Raw genomic sequence first — 19,624 nt, forward strand, 5'->3', positions numbered from 1 at the left:
CGTTTAGGCAATGAATATGATCAAATCAGAGGAATATGTCATTGATTATGTCTTTTCGGTGGCAGGATGGAGATTAGACAGTTTTTGCAATATATACGCGATGTACTCGAATGAACATGGTAATGGTCAGTGTTTTTTTTTTTAATTAATTAATATTTCATCCCTATCTGATCGCTATTCGTACTTATAAACAAGAGTGTGGGCGCTTTATTATTGTGCCAAGGTTAAAAAAAATTACTGGTGTCAGATCATTTTCGCATTTTCAGTCAGGTGACATGTTAATACCAAAGATGGTGAATATCAGACAAACCATTTTGTTCATATTTTCAGATACACTGTTAAGGGAAGCCCTTGATTTATAATAACACAAGACTGAATCCACAGAAACGAAACACATTTTAACAGCATAAGACAGTTACAGTCTTTTAAATATAGAATTAACGTTACTTTGGTGACCCACTTCGTTCGCGTTCATGTGTGGAGTTACTCGTCTTCTCGCTTTACAATCTTTGCGAGCAAAGTAAATCCCGCCCATAATCTCCCCAAAATCCCCTTCGTTACGCAAATTAATACATTACAGTACAATACAATGTGTAGTACAGTATTGACGTCTCATCTAGAGCTAAAATAAGAGTTATCGTAACTAGTGTGCAACACTTTTATTCGTCTTTTTCTGAGTTGTTGTATTGCGAATGGTCGTTCGGTGTCTACGTCAATTGTAAACTGTGGAATATAGTAAACTCAGATAACGGTAGCATTAGTAGAATGTCTGGACCAAATGGAGATCCTGACATGACCATTGACGATGGCATCATCGAGGACGGCGACGAATTTAATGACGAGGGTAACAAAGACATTTTCCCCCCAAAAAATTCCATTCAAGTCACGTGAAGCGACGTAAAAATAAATAAATAAATCATTTCATATAATTTATATCGCAGGACTTTTCCCCCTCAAATTTGTTGTTTTAATGTTGACGTTTTTTTTCCTACGATTTGCTCATTTAAATGCATAATTTTAAAGTTTACATTTTGATTCATTTATCTGGTTTAATGGTTTGTTGATTGAGTTCTTGTGATTATAAACAATATATTAGCAAAATAAAATAAAAGAAAATCGTAATTTTTATTTTTTATTTTTTCAATTTAACACGTTTATTACCAAAGCAAATTAATAGACAAATCAGTGAAAATGACAGTCCCCTCCAAAAGTGTTGGAACAGCAAGGTCAATTCCTTTGTTTTTGTGTACTGAAGACATTTGGGTTTCCAGATCAAAAGATGACTATGAGACAAAAGTTCAGAATTTAGACATTATTAAATTAACTTAAAGTGAATAACATTGAATATTTGGTGGCATAACCCTTACTTGCAATAACTGCATCAAGCCTGCAACCCATTGACTTCACCAGACTGTTGCATTCTTCATTTGAAATGCTTTTCCAGGCCTTTACTGCAGCCTCTTTCAGTTCTTGTTTGTTTCTGGGGGTTTCTCCCTTCAGTGTCCTCTTCAGGAGGTAAAATACATGCTCTATTGGGGTAAGGTCCGGTGATTGACTTGGTCAGTCTAAGACCTTCCACTATCCCCCCCTCCCTGAGGAAGTCCTTTGTTTTGTTGGCAGTGTGTTTTGGGTCATTGTCTTGTTGCATGATGAAGCTTTTCACGATTAGTTTGGATGCATTTTCTCTGTAAATTGCCAGAATTTTTTAATTTTTTTTGTAGACTTCAGAATTCCTTCTGCTGCTACCACCATAAGTAACATCGTCAATAAAGACTAGTGAGCCTGTTCCAGAAGCAGCCATGCGAGACCAATTTATGACAAGCCATGCTTCACAGATGAGCTTGTGTGTTTTGGATCATAAGCAGATCCTTTCTTTCTCCATACTTTGGCCTTTCCATCACTTTAAGCAATCAATCTAAAAGGCAACACCTGAGCAACTAGAAACACCCATCAGTCACATGTTCCAATAATTTTGGTCACTTGAAAAGTGGGTGGCTTCAAACAAATGGTGCTCTGTCCTGAGTTGTTTAACACATCGAGATGTAAATACCATGAAATAAAAGCAGAAATTCTGAACTTTTGTCTCATATTTATCTTTTGATCTGAAACCCAAATGTCTTCGGTATAGAACACACACACACAAAAAAAGGAATTGACCTCGCCGTTCCAATACCTTTGGAGGAGACTTTATTAAAAAATGAAGAGTAGACATAAAATACCAGTCCTTTCTTTATCTTCATAGTCTCCATAAATTTTCTCTTTTTTTTTTGCGTTACAACCGTATACATTTCTCGAATTTTTCTTTTGCTGAGTCTGCGTATCCGATTTTGTTTCAATAAGCCATCGTACATATTGTGCCTTTTCTTGAGGCCTGTATTTTTTACAGGTTTATTTAACATGACCTATTCCATCAATAGGGTACTTGAAAATGCAATGTGAATAAAAACTTAGATGATCTCAAAGTTTTTGTAATATTTTTGAAATTCTAGACAATTCTAATCAAATTAATTATAATGCAATTAAAATGAGAATTATTTTATCGTTAAAGAGGGTATATTTTGCCAAACCAACTTTTTTCTAGTGTTTGTGATGTAATATTAACTCTATGGTGCCTCAGTAAAAAATATAAATAAAAATCATCCACGCATTCCTGAGTTCCAGACATTTTCATCTGCAGAGAGGCCTGAAATTGACACTTCTTTACTAAGTCCATGTTAGAGAGTCACTCTATATAACCAAAATACGGGATCTTTAAAATAACCGTTCGCCGTTTTTTTACCCAACATTTTTTTTTTAGGTTAAAATAAATTCATTTACCTCATTAAATAATTTGATTCATTGTAACTAACATAAACAATTTGACGTATACATTTAATGCCTGTATTAAATAATGTTAATGAATTGTAAATAAATTAGCCAATTTCTCCTTAGGCGAGTTCATATAGGCACACATGAATAAAGGGTATCTTATCTTATGAACAGTCAGTTATCTGCCTCATCCAACTGGCACCCCAAACCACTAACATAAATCTTGCTGTGTCTCACAGAAAAGTGATCATACAATATCAGAGAGAGAGAGAGGAACACGGTCAACTTTCTTATCCTTGCACTATTGTAAATATTATGAGGTTATAATAAACAAAGAATACATTTTATGTGTGCAAAGGCAAATGTTTTTCTAATATTTAACCTTATGTACAATTGACCTGTTTTTTTTTTTTTTAATGAGCTAATTGTATTATTGGTCTGGACTGTGAAATACAATCGCTAACAACTCATTTCATGGCACATGAATTTGGTATGTTTGTCGAATTTTGTATATCTGTTCATGCAAAAAAAAACTAGAAAATAAATTCCAGGGTAAAACTGTGCCCACCACTCGTGAGTACCTAATCTTATGAAACATTGTTATTGCACAGAGTTTGTAGCCATTAACTCCATGCTGGACCAGATCAACTCGTACCTGGACGCCCTGGAGGAGAGAAATGACGCCCTCAACAGCAAAATGCACGAACTCCTTGAGTCCAATCGGCAAGCCCGGCAGGAGTTCAGAGCCCAGCTCCAGGAGCGACGGCCCGGGGACGATCGCTCCTCTTTGCCAGGCATTGAGGAGGACCACGATGAAGACACGAGAGAGGCTCGCAACTGAACAGTGACACGAGTTACAATGTGAAGAATCATTCCTTAAGCAAGATACTTTTAAGAGTGTATATTAAATCTCTGGTTCTGAATATTCCCCCTAAATGTGATTCCTTGTGATAACACAGAGGCCATATTCCCAGTTTTCCTGCATTGTTGTCTCTGTAATGTATGTGTGTCAGAATTATGCTGTAATGTTTATTTTCTCTGTTCATGCTGTCTGGAAAACGAAAAAAAAAAAAAAAAAAAAAGTTTACACCAGTGTTGGGAAATGAGACATTTTAATATAAATCAAAATGACATCAAAAAAATACGTCCAGCATTTTAGAAAACATCTTGATTTCAGTTTTGTCTGTAGCTGAATAAAAATAGTCATAAGAAACAAGATTTGTTTTGAAATCACATCATTCAGCGCTACAATATATATCTTCCTGCGGACAAAAACAATGGAGGGGGGTGGGGGCTTGTGCTAATCATGTGCCTGGTCATCAGGGTGATGTCAAGCTTTGCTACATATGAGCAAGACTTTAAATAACTACAACTGAGGATGAAATGTTTCCGCAACAGTTAAGAAAAAGGAAGTGATGCATTAGTGAACCCCTTTCATAACAGAATGGTGCAAAAAGTGAAGCCAAAATAAACTGTGTGTGGTTTAAGAAGCAGTGTCAAGCCTTTTTTTCTTCCATCAAATATCAAAACTTCACTAAATAACACCTAGAATGTGACACCAAAATGCCACTAATAAACACTGATGGTCAAATGTGATTTTAAACACATCATGACATACAAGCAGTCTTGTGAGCAGCATAAATCATAAATCTGCCTTGATGGACAAGCTTTCAAATAAAGCTGTACAGACACAATGGAGGGGGACACAAAGTCGTTTAGTGTACACTAGTGGCATCTTACAGGCATTGGTGAGTACTCAAAAACGGTTGCTCATGAAATTTTTATATATATTTTTTTACCCTTTTTGCTTGTATCAGATGGGTAGGATTAGTCATGTAGTTGATATTGTTCCTATCGTACTGAGCAGTCTGACACTTTGCTAACTGCCATTTCTGTTTTTTGGGTGGGATCACCGAGAGGAGGGGGGGGGATTAAAAAATCCACAAAAAGCAAATACACTTGGGGAATACATTCTTTTAGTAGTTCACTGTGCTGGCATCTTGAGAGAGTTTCTGGTTTAGATACCGAAGTTTTTTTTTTTTTCAGACATTATGGTTAAAATACAAATCGTACATCTTTTGGGGAGTTTGACTTTTGAGAGTCCAAAAGTACTAGTAACAAATAATTTTCCTTTAGTTCCCACAAATGTATATCAATTTAAGGAACCCTTCCTTGCAAATAAATGTGTCAATAATATAGAGTATGTATTAATTTTTGCCCTTTGAATCCACAATTCAATTTTGTCTCATTGGGATTGGGCTAATTTTTCTCATTTTGAAATTGTCCATCCCATCATTTTTCGGTGACATGCTCCACCATAACATTTAAGTTTAAATGGAGAGATTTTTTGAGGAGGTGTCAAGTCTGTCATCCGTCCATCAGCGCCTGTTTGCGGCCCTACCGGACCTGCGCCTGGTGTTTGGCTTCGGCAAAGCATTTTCATTGTTTTCTTCATTGGTGTTGTCATTGGAGGCTGGCAGATCAGTGCTGTCAGCAGGGAGCTTGGCCGGAGCCTTCGACGTTTGACAAGTGCCGGGCTCCTCTGCATTGTCCTGGAGCTGGTTTTCTGTACTGCTGAGTTTTGACACTGACTCTGCGTTACTGGAGGGGCAATCACCTTCCAGAGAGTCTGTGGTAGTTCCTGTTAAAGACCTGCGGTTGTTGTTGCCGGTGTTTTCGTCGAGCGATTCTTTATGTTTCTGAGGACGACAGAACAAACAAGCAGACAATTTTTAGTGTGGCGCAGCGGACAAAACGTGTAACACAAACTAATAATTATCTAAAAATGTCCCCTTTAAAGTGTTAAGATAGAGATAAATTATCACTTTATCTCAAGATATCGGCAAAGTGTCCATCTGCTTCCATTATCGTGACCCATTAAAGAGTGTGATCTCGTCAACTAATTTGGACCAAAGAAAGACCGATAAGTGTGAGAGCACCCTTAGATGACTGCTAATATCTTACCTTGAGGTTGTCAAAGTGTTTGAGGGACTTGCAGTGTGTGTGTAATGCCGACGAGTCAAAATGGTAGAACTTGTTGCAGAGTTGGCAGATGAAACCGGCCACAGGCACAAAGAAGCTGGACCCTGTGGAAAGAAAAAACAAAACCCAAACAGCCATAAAGCCACAGCCATACTGTGCATTTTGCAAAAAGTCACTCCTCATAGGGCCAATTTTGTTTCTTTATTTGCAACTTCCTCGGCTCCCGCGCCTCTTTTCACGTTAGCACCTGCCACCAGAATTTCCATTGAGGAGACGAGAAGACTGATAGATGAGCAAGGTCGCAGGAGGGAAAAATACTTTCAGAAATGAGACGATCGTTCCTCGATGACGTCATTTCATGAAGACGGCAACTACAGATGACATCACGTCATTGACGGGTGTCACGTATCATTCGTCTCTGTGTCTGAATTATTTCCATCAAAAGTTCAACATGTCCACATTATGCTTGATGTTTTAAGAGGGACGAAATTAAAGTCATCGCTGTTACTCCTCACAATCGTGAGTGGGCTTCTCCAGCCAGCCCCTCATTACCGGGCTTTCATAACCCTCCTTTGTGGCGCATATTTGTAGTGACTAAGTATGCTGGTATGTTTATGGTATACGTGGAATGGAAAAACAATGTCGAATCATCAATGGTTTTATTTATGTGGCTAAATTCTTTTGACAAAATGACAGCCTAATTATTACAAATCTATTGCGTAGTAACTAAGAGCAAGTGTAATTAAGTAATTTTAGTATTAGATACTGCCCAATATACTACAGACACGCAGTAAAATATGGATATGCATACTAAAATAATCAGAATGACAAAACAGAAGATTAACTGTACAATTTGAAGTCCTGCTCTGTTTACAATTCCGCTGCTACACGCCCATTTGGATACATCACCATCGAGGAGCTATAGGACTTTGGCCAAGGACACATCAACAGTCCCTCGATATTAGCTAGCCCGTGCAACCTCCTCGATGCCCGATCCTTGATGCGCATTTAGGACAACTCTGACGCTCCTTAATATTACAGTGTAAGAACAACACTCGCTTTCGAAGCATCAAGGAGCGGGTAATGTTGCAATTGAGATAATTGAGATCTATCCATTGAGTCTTAAATTGACCTAACTGTCATGGGTGTGGTCACTGATGGTGTAATGGTACACTCCCCTGACTTTGGTGCAGGCAGCGTGGGTTCAGTTCCCACTCAGTGACGGTGTGAATGTGAGTGCGAATGGTTGTCTGTGTCTATATGTACCCTGCGACTGACTTGCGACTAGTTCAGGGTGTCACCCGCCTTTCGCCCGAAGTCAGCTGGGATAGGCTCCAGCGCCCCGCGACCCTAACCAGGATAAGCGGTGTTGAAAATGGATGGATGGAAATGGATGTCATGGGTGTGTGTTCTGGTTGTTGTCTTCCCCCTGTCTCGTACACACCTGCTCCTGAGAGCATCTTCCCCACCTGTGCCTCGTTTACCCTAATTACCCCATGCATTTAACCTCGTGTCTCAATCTTTCTGGTCGCCAGTTCGTTGTACCTTGTTGGCACGTTCCAGCATTCCTTGTTTCCATGTCACCGACTCATAGTAAAACTAGACCCTGTTCCGATTAATGACCTTGCCTCTTTGCCTCACGTTTTTTGGATACTGTTGCCTTTTCGGATTGCCTGCCTGTGTACAGACCTCTGCTCGTTTATGAAACCTCTCTTTTGTGAAACTGTCAATGTGTATTGGAGTCGTGCATTTTGGGTCCTGTACTCTCTTCCGTTCATGACACGTAACGTTTTATCAAAAGGTCCAATTAAACTCGTGGCTCACCGTAGATGGTGTCAGGGTCGTAATGCTCACCACTCGCCATGTCCTTCAGAGTAACCTCTCTACCTGAGCTCCATCCATCCTGCCATAGAAAGCCAATGGTATGTTTACAACATTTGATTTGAAAAAATGATCATGAAAAGCGACAAAAAGGTACCTGGTTCTCAGGGAAGTCTTCTTCATCCGGGTCGCGCCTATCATCCTCCTCCTTCTCTTCCTCCAAGTCAAAACCGTCTTTGTCCAGCAACTTGGATGAAGTGACAGAGATTTCCTGTCAACACGCACGTCGGCGGTAAGCGACATAGATGAAAGGGTTTTGACCTAACGCCGGGCGATAAAGTCTCAAAATAAAATCTTGTCATACGTAAAACAATGTGAAATAATTCTACTAATGCTGCATGTTTCTCAGTAGAAGATTTTCCTTCTGTGCTTCTTGTTTTGGTTTCAACAGTCTTTAAACATGCTTTGCAGCAGACTGTTTGTAGCTCATTGTCTGAAGCTGCAAACCTAAACTAAAATGACTGATAAAATGACACTCAATGGTAAACTATATCCTCTCTCTTCGCTGCCATGTCTTCAATAATAATAGGGCGTGTCAAGCCTCTTAGGGGGGATAACAATCAAAATCTTCGGGTTTAAAAAAAAAAAAAAAAAATTAAATCTGTGTGATCCCAATGAATGATATAATTCATTCAATCGATTAATCGCCCCGCCCTTGTTTGACTCTTATTTAGGGAATGCCCTCAGATACCTTCTCTAATCTCTGGCGGTGCTCCTGGGACTGTAAGTGTGCCACAAATAGCTTGGAGCTCCTGAAGTGTTTCTTGCATACGCTGCAGGACGACACAGCTGCTCTGTTCGCAAACTGAAGACAGAAAGACAGGAAACACTTTATAGATTATTTTAATTTATTTTTTTGTCTAGTAAATTATGTTTTATATTTTTTGTTTCATGAATGAGAGGAGGGTACTAATAAATGTATTGATCGAATTTTAAACGTTGAGAATTTTCTCACCCATGTGAAAATTACCTATGGACAACGTTGTGCAGTATTTCAAAATAACCTGCAGAGGGTGCAATTAAGCTCAAAGGAGCATGCGTCCTAAATAACATGAATTCCTACTTTTGATTTATTTGCCTTTGTAAATACAAATATTGACAATTTTCTGCACCATTGCAAAAATAGACTATGACATTGCTATTATTTCCTAATTCTCTAATAACATAAACACAGAAAATATCCATACAGTATACAATACTGTAATAGTTTAAGTACTGTACATGCTTTCCTTGGTTAAAATGTGACATTGCCCGACGAGGTAATTGACATACTGTTGAGAATCCCCGCCATACTTTTGTGCTGTTTTTTTACAGCCCTGAGAAGCCACCCAAAAGTTTTAACCCAAAGATTATCCTGTGGTCTGAGGTGTGGTAAGTGTGAATCTGTCCGAATAACAGGATCCAAAACAGGTCGGGCTCCGACAATCTTAAATATTAAACTTATTCAATATTTATGACCAAAAATCTTCCTGTGTGAGTACTGAAGCGGAGTACTCAGTGCAAGACATATGAAAGCCCGCATGGAGTTTGCTTATAAAACAAACAAAACAAAACAAAAAAACACCTGAAGGACCCCAAGATGGTGAGAAATAAGATTCTCTGGTCTGATGAGACCAAGATATAAACTGTTCGCCTTAATTCTAAGTGGCGTGTGGAGAAAACCAGGCACTGCTCATCACCTGTCCAATACAGTCCCAATAGTAGGCCAGGGTGGAGGCAGCATAATGCCGTGGGTGTGTTTTTCAGCTGCAGGGACAGGACGACTGGTTGCAATCGAGGGAAAGATGAATGCGGCCATGTACAGGTATTTCCTGGACGAAAACCTTCTCCAGAGTGCTCAGAACCTCAGATTGGGCCGAAGGTTCACCATCTAAAAAGACAATGACCCTAAACACACAGCTAAAATACTGAAGGAGTGGCTTCAGAACAACTCCGTGACTGTTTTTGAATGGCCCAGCCAGAGCCCTGACTTAAACCCAATTGAGCATCTCTGGAAAGACCTGAAAATGGCTGCCCACCAACGTTCACCATCCAACCTGACAGAACTAGAGAGGATCTGCAAGGAGGAATGGCAGATGATCCCCAAATCCAGGTGTGAAAAACTTGTTGCATCATTCCCCAAAAGGCTCATGGCTGTATTAGCTCAAAAGGGTGCGTCTACTAAATACTGAGCAAAGGGTCTGAAAACATATGGCTGTGTGTTATTTCAGTTTTTCTTTTTTAATAAATCTGCAAACATTTCAACAATTCTGTTTTTTTTCCTGTCAATATGGGGTGCGGTGTGAACATTAATGTGGGGGAAAAATGAACTTAAATGATTTTAGCAAATGGCTGCAATATAAAAAACAGAAAAATATAACGGGGTCTGAATACTTTCCCACTGCACGTAAGTATTCACAGCCTTTGCCGCGAAGCTCAAAATTGAGCTCAGGTGAATCATGTTTCCACTGATCATCACTGATCAGCGGTTTCTACATCTTATTTGGAATCCACCTGTGGTAAATTCAGTTGATTGGACATGATTTGGAAAGGCAAACCCCTGTCGATATAAGGTCCCACAGGTGACAGTGCATGTCAGAGCACAAACCAAGCATGAAGTAAAAGGAAATGTCTATAGACCTCCAAGAAAGGATTGTCTCAAGGCACAAATCAGGGAAATGGTACAGAAAGATTTCTGCTGCTTTGAAGGTTCCAATGAGCTCAGTGGCCACCATCATCTGTAAATGGAAGAAGTTTCGAACCACCAGGACTCTTCCTAGAGCTGGCCCCCGTCTTAAGTGAGCAATCAGGGAGAAGGGCCTTAGTCAGGGGGGTGTCCACTAACCCGATGGTCACTCTGTAAGAGCTCCAGCAGTCCTTTGTGGAGAGAGGAGAACCTTCCAGAAGGACAACAATCTCTGCAGCACTCCACCAATCAGGCCTGTATGGTAGAGTGGTCAGACGGAAGCCACTCCTAAGTAAAAGCCACATAGCAGCCCACCTGGAGTTTCCCAATAGGCACCCGAAGGACTCTCAGACTGTGAGAAATAAATTTCTCTAGTCTAATGAGACAAAGATTGCACTCTTTGGCGTAAATGCAAAGGCGTCATGTTCGGAGCAAACCAGGCACTGCTCATCACCTGACTAATACGGTCCCTACAGTGAAGCATGGTGGTGACAGCATCATTCTGTGGGGATGCTTTTCAGCGGTGGGAACTGGCAGACTAGTCAGGATTGAGGGAAAGATTAATGCAGCAATGTACAGAGACATCCTGGATGAAAACCTGCTTCAGAGTGCTCTGGAACTAAGACTGCGGCGAAGGATTACCTTCCAACAGGACAACGACCCTAAGCACACAGCTACGACAATGAAGGAGTGGCTTCAGGACAACTGTGAATGTACTTGAGTGAGCCAGCCAGAGCCTAGACTTGGATCTGATCGAACATCTCTGGAGAGATCTGACGATGCCTGCGCACTGACGCTCCCCATCTAACCTGATGGAGCTTGAGAGGAGCTGCAAAGAGGAATGGGTGAAACTGCCCAAAGATAGGTGTAGCAAGCTTGTGGCATCAAATTAAAAAACACTTGAGGCTGTAATTACTCCCAAAGGTCCATCAGGAAAGCAATAAGCAAACGCTGTGAATACCTTTTTAATTTGTAATAAATTTGCAAAAATGTAAAAAATAAAAAAATAAAAAAATAATCATGTTGTCATTATGGGGTGTTATGTGTAGAATTTTGAGGGGGGTGGGGGGATGACTTTATTCCATTTCGGGATGAAGCTGTAACATAAAATGTGGAAAAAGTGAAACGCTGTGAATACTTTCCGGATGCACTGTACATCATTACATGCACGCACTCCATAACGTGCTTCACCTTCAGGTAATTTTACACGGATATATCTGTTTTCATTGCAAAATCTTTCATACACGTTTCGCAGACTACTGTTGTTTCCAAATGATAGATGTTACATGGCCTTTTTGATACTATTTCTTGCTTGCTAGTTGCTAGGATGTCCTTCATGTTGTCGCCACGCAACTCCACGGGGCAAAGAAATCTTGCGGGCTAGCAAAAAAATAAAATCGATCATCCCCATTTTCCATATTGAGCATTAATAAAATATTGATCGAATCAAGCTTTTCGATATTACCCAGCACTAGTGGGGAAGCGTCAACTGCCTTTTTTTGTTATTTGCGGTAGGACTCAGTCCTTATCCCCCTGCCCCCCTTTCACACTGCCCATCAAAGCATACTTTGACCCCATGTCACTGGTCTGTGTAAAAGGTACAGAATGGGGTATTTATGTCGACCCACACATTTTCTGGGTTCTGAGGTAGTAGCAGAGCAATAACAGAGGTTGCACAGTGCCTGTGTCTACGAGAATTCCACAAGGCCGGGACAGGGTTGTGAAACATAAAACCTGCCTGCTATTTTCGTCAAGGCCTTTCCTAGTTTCATTATGAAAACCAACAATAGAACTTACTTTGTGCTCCTCTGTGCGCCGATGCTCCGAGATACTGGTGGAGTAGTGAACACAACAGGTGGCACACCAGCGCTGCGTGTCTGCTTTTTTCTCTCTTTTGGGAAAACGAAAACAGTAATTACAGAATAGAAGACTCCCTAGACATACACTTTATTGCCAAAAGTATTCGTTCACCTGCCTTGACTCACATATGATATTCAGTGATATATCATTCTAAATCCATGTTGTTCTACCCTTTGCAGCTTAAACAGCTTAAACTATTGTGGGAAGAGTTTCAACAAGGTTTAGGAGTGATCTTAAGGCAATTTCTGCCCATTCTTCCAGGAGCATGTTTATGAGGTCACACACTGATGTTGGACGAGAAGGCCTGGCTCACTGTCCATTCAAAATCAACCCAACAGTGTTCTTCCAGGTTGAGGGTAGAACTCTCTGCAGGCTAGTCAAGTTCATCCATACCAAATTCTCTCATCCATGTCTTTATGGACCTTGATTTGGGCACTGGTGTACATACATGTTGGAACAGAAAGGGGTAATCCCCAAACTGTTTGACTGTTCAAAATCTCTTGCTAAGCATTCAGATTTCCTTTCACTGGAGCTCAGGGGCTAATATTTTGGACATTTCCAACTTTCTGGGTTCAGTTCGGAGATGCCCCCCTTCTGTTCCAACTCGACTATGCATCAGTGCACACATCAAGGTTCATAAAGACAAGGATGAGAGCGTTTGATGTGGATGAACTTAACTGGCTTGCACAATCCGGACCTCAACCCTATAGAGCACTTGGATGAATGAGAGCAAAGTCTGAGAGACAGGCCTTCTTGTTCAAAATCAGTGTGTGACCGCACAAATTAGCTTCTGGAAAAATGGTAATAGAGTCCCATAAACACACTCCCAAACCTTGTGGAAAGCCTTTCCAGAAGAGTTTAAGATGTTACAATTGCAGAGGATGGACCGATGTCATATTAAACCATACGGATTAAGAATGGGATGTCACTTAAATTCATATCCAAATCAAGGCAGGTGAGTGAATACTTTTGGCAAGATAGTGTAAATGAGCGAAACATACCCATCTTTACTGGTCCCCTGTAGAGTCTCGTGCAATCGTGGCAGCAGTGTGACCAGGCAAGCGTTGCTCATATGCTGAATCTCCATCATCCTCTGCTGGTGGGAAACGCTGTTCATATGACTCCTAAAGTTCTTTGAAAAGACAAACACAAACACACAAACACACGCGCGCACACACACACACACACACACACACACACACACACACAGAGAGAGAGAGATAAAGAAAGGCTAATACCTGATTGAATATTAACTCAAGTTTGACATACTTCCTGACTGTGGCAGGTAATGGTGCAAAGGTAGCAGTAGAACTTGTTGACACCCTCTGTAGCACTCCCCTCTGCTTCCTGTTTGTCTGATGGCTCACCATCACCCACGAGGGAGGCATGGCACTCCTCCACTCCCTCAGCAGGTCCTGAACCCGGTGTCAGGCCTCTTTCCTCTAGAAGGCAGTCTAGGACCATAAAGATGGAATACTGCAACTCAGTCCACAAATAAATGTGACTTTAAAAAGGTACGTTATTTAGTTCATGTGGTTTCAGTTAGTGCTCGTGTAATTCACCATCAAGCTGGCTGCCTTCTATGTTACATTCTGAAACGAGATTATCACCATCTGAATTTGCAGTGTTGAGCACAGCATCCTCTTTAGGCTCCTCAGACCTGATTGAGCACAAATGAGAAAAAACAAACTGCTATAAGGAAGAAATTATACAAAGAACACATCTTTTACACAGAGACAGCACAAAATGAAGACATTTTGCTGCAACTGTGTGCCCTTTCACAGTGACAGATCCTTGTAGTGTGTGACAATATCAGTGGCAGTGTCTAAAGTGATGTCTAAGTTAACATCAGTAAACTAATTAGATCATTGTAGCCACGTTTCCTAATTAATACAAAATGCACTAGCGGATCAGCTCTTGTCGCCGATGTTACGTGTGCTTCGCGGTTCCACTTGGGACCACAACGAGGGCTCAGACCCGCAGCACCTCAACGGTAAAATACAGAAGACCAATTTCAGATTATTTTTTTTACCACAGCATGAACATCAATTAGAAAAAAAAATTACAAAATAAAATGTGAATGTACAAATTCTGATGTTGCTGTGTGTGTGTATGTGTGTGTAAGCACAGTCAAAACTACAAAAAAAAACATCTGCAATTTACTGCACAGTGTTTTCTCAAGTTATAAGTGAGCTGAAATATCCACGGTTAGGCAGACAGTGCCAGACAAATATTACAATACATGAGAGCTGTTGGTTTTGTTCATCTAAATGTAAACAAGAGTAGCACGCCGTTGCCTTCATGGTCATGTGACTTTGTGCCGTTTGATTGGCGAACTTGACTTAAACGGCACTAGTGCTTAAATTAGATGACGCAAACAGCGCCCGATGCAGATGTCAAAGTCGTAGTCTCGCGCATGAAATTGTTGATAAATAAGCAATAATTGATAAATAAAAGTAGCGAGTGACATTTAGATCATTATAACGTAGTAAAAGTACCGTGACTTACTAACAGCAGAAGCGGTGGAAGTTATTTTCTGGTCTCGTCAACTCCTGTGACTTCGAGCGCACAGGCGGAACCTCAGGCCGCCGCGGAGTAATAGTCACAATTACAGCTGTATGTTGATGGTGGATGTGTGGAATGGCTCTAACTGCCAGTGTTCAAGGAGTACGAAATTGCCTGTGACATCAGTGGCGGCGACGGCGGACCCCCCCCCCAGGAAAAACTAATCTGAACTATACGATTTACATAAATAGCCTATTTTGAGTCCAAAATGGCAAATTTCGTCGAAAGGCGACTGATTTGCATGTATGGTTACGGCTCAAATACTACTTCCAAAGGTGGAAAATTGACGGTTGACTTATCACCCCATTCTGTGATGAGAAAAATTACATATTTTACAGGCCACGCCACAGTGGCTACTGTCAAGATGTTCATGAGAAGACTGTGGGTCAGAATTGTACGATGCTGCAATTCAAATCTTTGCCCCACCCTTCCATCCGCTGCCTCTTCACTGCAGGTTCTTCGAGCTGTTCCTCAAAGCTCTGTGCAGATCCATCGACCCATTCCAGAACACCATCTGTGGGTCACAGCCAAACATATATAAACACTAACTGAAAACGTTGTATCAAGCTTTGTCATTGAAAGATAATAATGCTCTGTTGTCAGAGAGCGGTATTCATTTAACAATGATTATTATTGTGGTTGTCGTTAATGCATAATACTCAGATTTCATGATCGACAAGGACCCACTTTCTTTCCAAAGCAAGTACTTCCTGAATTTACACATCTACCTGGTTCAGTTGTGCTGTCCTTGTTAACTGCTGGAATGTCAGCTGTACGCCCGTCTGCCATCTGCTCGCTGTCACTTTTCTTGTCCGACTGCGGAACAACGGCATCCTACACAGAGATGGTTAAGACACTAGTATTTCGTCAGTGATAATAATTATTATTAAAACTGCTGCTGTTATTACTGTGCTGGTGGCGGTAACAGAGGAAGTGGTGGCCGTGCTTGTGCCGGCCGCGCTGGTGGTTAGGGCGGGATTATTGTAGAAGCGAGGGTGAGGGTGGAAGGGCCGGGCAGCAGCAGGGAAACCCATGAGGGGGGACTTCATTGCCATGCCAATTGGTACCGGCCCCAGCAGAGACCTGTTTGTCGCCGTGAAGAATTGACGGAACTGTTGTCCGGCCATTCCAAAGCCCCGCATGTTACCTAAGGAAACAGAACATGAGACATGACATGCATGTATATCTTGAAGTGTACGGTCAGGTCCATAAATATAGGGACATTAACACAATTCTCGTCTATTTGGCTCTAAAAACCACCATAATGGATTTGAAATTAAACCAACAACATGTGCTTCAACTGCAGACTTTCAGCTTTAATTTGATCGTATTAACATTCATGTATATGTGCCTCCCACTTTTTAAGGGACCAAAACTAATGGGACAATTGGCTGCTCAGCTATTCCACAGACAGGTGTGTGTTATTCCCTTATTATACCATTTACAAGGAGCAGATAAAAGGTTTAAAGTTCATTTCAAGGGTGCTATTTGCATTTGCAATTTGTTGCTGTCAACTCTGAATTCAAAACCCAAAGACCTCTCACTATCAGTGAAGGAAGCCATCATTAGACCGAAACATTTAACAAACCTATCAGAGAGATGGCAAAAACATTAGGTTTGGCCAAATCAACTGTTTGGAACATTCTTAAAAAGAAAGAACACGATGGTGAAGACTGCAACACCAAAAGACGCAGAAGACCACAGAAACCAACTGTGGTCTATGACCAAAGAATTATTTCCCCGGTGAAGAAAAACCCTTTACAACCATTGCCCAGATCAAGAACACTCTCCACAAAGTAAGTGTATGTGTGTCAAAGACAACAACCAAAAAAAAACTTCACCATACTGAATACACAGACTGCGCCACAAGAAGTAAACCATGAGTGACCCTCAAAAACAGGAAGGCCAGATTAGAGTTTGCCAAACAAGCCTCTGCAGTTATGGAACAACATCCTATTGCCAAACAATATCGAAAAATGCCTTTGGAGTTCTGGAACAACATCCTATGGACAGATGAGACGAAGATCAACTTGTTCCAGAGTGATGGGAAAAGAAGAGAAGAGGATGGAGAAGGAAAGGAACTGGTCATAATCCAAAACATACCACCTCATCAGTGAAGCTTGGTGGTGGTTGTGTCATGACGTGGGTATGTATGGCTGCCAATGGAACTGCTTCCTATGTATTTATTGAGGATTTGACAGCTTAAAAGAAAACTGTTGTATGAATTCTGAAGTGTTTCGGGCCATATGCGCTTATAATCAGCTAAATGTTTTAGAACCCCTTTGAAAGTGCTTCACAGTGCAAATGGATGACCCGAAGCGTCAGTGAAAGCAACCAGAGTTTTTTAAAGCAAAGAAGTGGAACGTTATACAATCGCAGAGTCAATTATCTGACCTGAATCTGATTGCTAAAGACAAAGCTTAAGGGAAAATACTGCAAGAACTGAATACAGTTGCAGTAGCGGTCTCCCAGAGCATCACCGGGGATGAAATCCGGCATCTTTTAATGTCTATGCATTCCAAACTTCAAGCTGTAATTGAGTCCAAAGGATTTTCAACCAAGCACTAAAAAGTGAATGTTTCATTTAATTCTTCATTTGTCCCATTGGACAAATGTGGGAGGAATACAAACTGTTGTAATTCCTACACCTTTCACCTAATTTGGATGTAAATACCCTCAAATTCAAACTGAAAGTCTGCAGTCAAAGGACATATTGTTCTCGTCAGTTCAAATCCATTGTGCTAGTGTTTCGAGCCAAAAAGACGAGCATTTTATCAATGTCACAATATTTATGGGCCTGACCTGGCTGGAGGTGGGGTTTTTTTCTTTCCAAGCTTCACCTTGCATCTGCTGCATCATTAAGGCTCCCTGGAGCATAGGATTGGGGCTGATAATGGTGGTCTGGGTTGCCTGGCACAGGTTGACCATTCTGGGAGGAGGAGCCGCTGTATGTGGAGGCACAGGGATGGCTCTGGCAACAACGACAACAACAATTTCTATGACATGGAAAGAGGTTGAGCTTCAGTCAGGCTAACTGTTGAATTGCAACAGATTAATAGATTCCCAGAAATACAAATAGATATTAGGATTGGAAAGAAAAATATAAAAATGAAAAAGAAAATAAATTCAATGGTCCTGAGATCACACTCATAATATTTCAATCTATTCAAGCGAAACTACAATTTCAAAAATGTTTACATAAGTTACTCATCACATTCTGAGTAGTCGTTTTACATTTATTACCATTATAACATATTTTTTGTCATATTTGGTAATAATACAATTAGCCTCATTAAATTACAACTTTTCTAACTTATTCTCAATAGTATTTCAACTTTATTCCCTTGATTGTATGACTTAAGTATCAGTATGTGTTTCTTTATATGATTATGGTACTCTCACAAAATTACAACTTCCTTCAGATCAGGACTTTCTCTTTTTTAGACTTTTTTTCTTGTAGGATTAATAATTAATTCTCAAAATATTTCAATTCAGGTCAGTTTTATTTATCGAACACTTTGAAAAAAGAAAGACAGTGGAAACAAAATGTTGTAAATAAATAAAATTTAAAAATTTGACATAAATCTTAAGACAAGTGAACATAATTTAAAAATGGTGCATTTTGTTTTAAAATTAATTTCAATTGTAACAGGGTTAAAAACAAATAAGACACTAAAACAAGGGCTCAAGTCTAATGTTGTGTTGAATGCCAAGAAATAAAAAAATATTTTTAAGGCGGGTTTTAAATATTATTCATTATTCTCATGGTATTTTATGTAGTAATGTGACTTTATAAATGACTATTCTTTCTGGCAAAGATTACACATTTTTCTCTTAATATTTTGAGTTGTTCTCAGATTTTGACTTTATTCTTCCAATTCTGTGACGTTTTTCTTTTAGGATATACAGTATATCTTTAACATATCGTGAAATTAACATTAAGAAAATGAATAGTGAAATAAAATAGGATAAAATGCAATGAATACAAATGCAAGGGCTGCTTAGTCAGTTTTCCAGTTTACCCGAAGGCCTCACGCAAAGCCCCGCGTTCACGTAGAAAGGCTCACCGTGGTGTCTGGTGATGGTGATGGGCGACATGATGAGCCGGAGCGGGCTGTGGCGGTGGAGGAGGCGGCGGTGGCGGCGGCGGAGGCTGCTGGTGGAAAAGTTGTTGCAACTGCCGCAGGTGCTGGTGGAACTGCTGCTGCTGTTGGTGGGTGTGCGGGTTGAACATAACGAGCTCTACGTTTAGCTCAAAAGTTGTGCTTGTCAGAACTTCTGAAAGGGGAAAAGATGCTAAATGCTAACTGGGCAACTTTCAATGACAGCCGCCTCGAGGACACAACAGGTCGCTTTCATAGGTCGCGATGACAACTTGCTAATGTTAGCAAGCGAGCTAACACAAAGAGCTAACTTGGATTTACTTTGCTTTGCTGAATTAGCCGACGTAACGAAGCGCCTCGAACAGAAAGAAGAGTCGTATTATCCCTAAAAATGCCATGAAATGGCGACAAGGTACAGAACGAATTAGAATAGCGCCGCCACAAGACTAATAAACAAAGCTAACGTTCGACGCCGCTCAGTTAGCTTAGCCTAGCGTAAAATGGGCTAAGTGCACGCTTCTGCTGCTTTATGTCAGACCTCTTCGATACGTCGTCGCCACTTACCTCTCAAAGGGGAAACAATACGACGGTGATTGTTATTTAGATACTTCAAGAGACAATATCACTGTAAATGCCCCCCTCAACGCGGCTGCTACACACTTGAACGACAATGGTCTTTTCCGGCTCCGAGATGACTGCGCTTTGGCACCCTCTAGCGATCGGCTCCAATAGGCGAAGCAGGAATTTCCTGCTTCGCCTA

General features: G+C 40.7%; 2 protein-coding genes across 5 annotated transcripts; one reads left to right on the forward strand and one right to left on the reverse strand.

Annotated features, from left to right (window-relative positions):
- Window positions 1–22: 22 nt before the first annotated feature.
- bbln (bublin coiled coil protein) lies at window positions 23–4,359 on the forward strand. Of its 2 annotated transcripts, none has more exons than XM_061699084.1 (2): window positions 23–119; window positions 3,420–4,359. In XM_061699084.1, the coding sequence occupies exons 1-2, from the start codon at window positions 101–103 to the stop codon at window positions 3,647–3,649; spliced, it is 249 nt and encodes an 82-aa protein (XP_061555068.1). In that variant the 5' UTR covers window positions 23–100; the 3' UTR covers window positions 3,650–4,359. The 2 variants fall into 2 exon arrangements, with proteins under 2 accessions (XP_061555068.1, XP_061555066.1); XM_061699082.1 differs by lacking the exon at window positions 23–119 and adding an exon at window positions 556–844.
- On the reverse strand, window positions 3,909–19,552 carry ciz1a (cdkn1a interacting zinc finger protein 1a). Of its 3 annotated transcripts, none has more exons than XM_061699080.1 (15): window positions 19,429–19,552; window positions 18,829–19,036; window positions 17,602–17,732; window positions 15,670–15,908; window positions 15,490–15,595; window positions 15,188–15,275; window positions 13,759–13,856; window positions 13,466–13,650; window positions 13,198–13,328; window positions 12,134–12,227; window positions 8,363–8,476; window positions 7,769–7,882; window positions 7,615–7,693; window positions 5,773–5,894; window positions 3,909–5,507 (listed from the first exon to the last, which is right to left on the reverse strand). In XM_061699080.1, the coding sequence occupies exons 2-15, from the start codon at window positions 18,993–18,995 to the stop codon at window positions 5,187–5,189; spliced, it is 1,989 nt and encodes a 662-aa protein (XP_061555064.1). In that variant the 5' UTR covers window positions 18,996–19,036; window positions 19,429–19,552; the 3' UTR covers window positions 3,909–5,186. The 3 variants fall into 3 exon arrangements, with proteins under 3 accessions (XP_061555064.1, XP_061555065.1, XP_061555063.1); XM_061699081.1 differs by having other exon boundaries at window positions 7,769–7,858; window positions 18,829–19,039; XM_061699079.1 differs by having other exon boundaries at window positions 18,829–19,039.
- Between the last annotated feature and the right edge of the window lie 72 nt (window positions 19,553–19,624).

The sequence above is a fragment of the Phycodurus eques genome, chromosome 15 (genome assembly GCF_024500275.1).
Source record: "Phycodurus eques isolate BA_2022a chromosome 15, UOR_Pequ_1.1, whole genome shotgun sequence".
Classification (NCBI taxonomy): Eukaryota; Metazoa; Chordata; class Actinopteri; order Syngnathiformes; family Syngnathidae; genus Phycodurus; species Phycodurus eques.

Excerpts from the sequence above, each read along its gene's own strand:
- bbln (XM_061699082.1), top strand. The coding sequence starts at position 766 with ATGTCTGGACCAAATGGAGATCCTGACATGACCATTGACGATGGCATC. Across the intron at positions 845-3,419 it reads CGACGAATTTAATGACGAGG|AGTTTGTAGCCATTAACTCC; the intron begins GTAACAAAGACA and ends GTTATTGCACAG.
- ciz1a (XM_061699080.1), bottom strand. The coding sequence starts at position 18,995 with ATGTTCAACCCGCACACCCACCAACAGCAGCAGCAGTTCCACCAGCAC. Across the intron at positions 13,857-15,187 it reads AAGAGGCAGCGGATGGAAGG|GTCTGAGGAGCCTAAAGAGG; the intron begins GTGGGGCAAAGA and ends GTGCTCAATCAG. Across the intron at positions 7,883-8,362 it reads ACCGCCAGAGATTAGAGAAG|GAAATCTCTGTCACTTCATC; the intron begins GTATCTGAGGGC and ends GCGTGTTGACAG.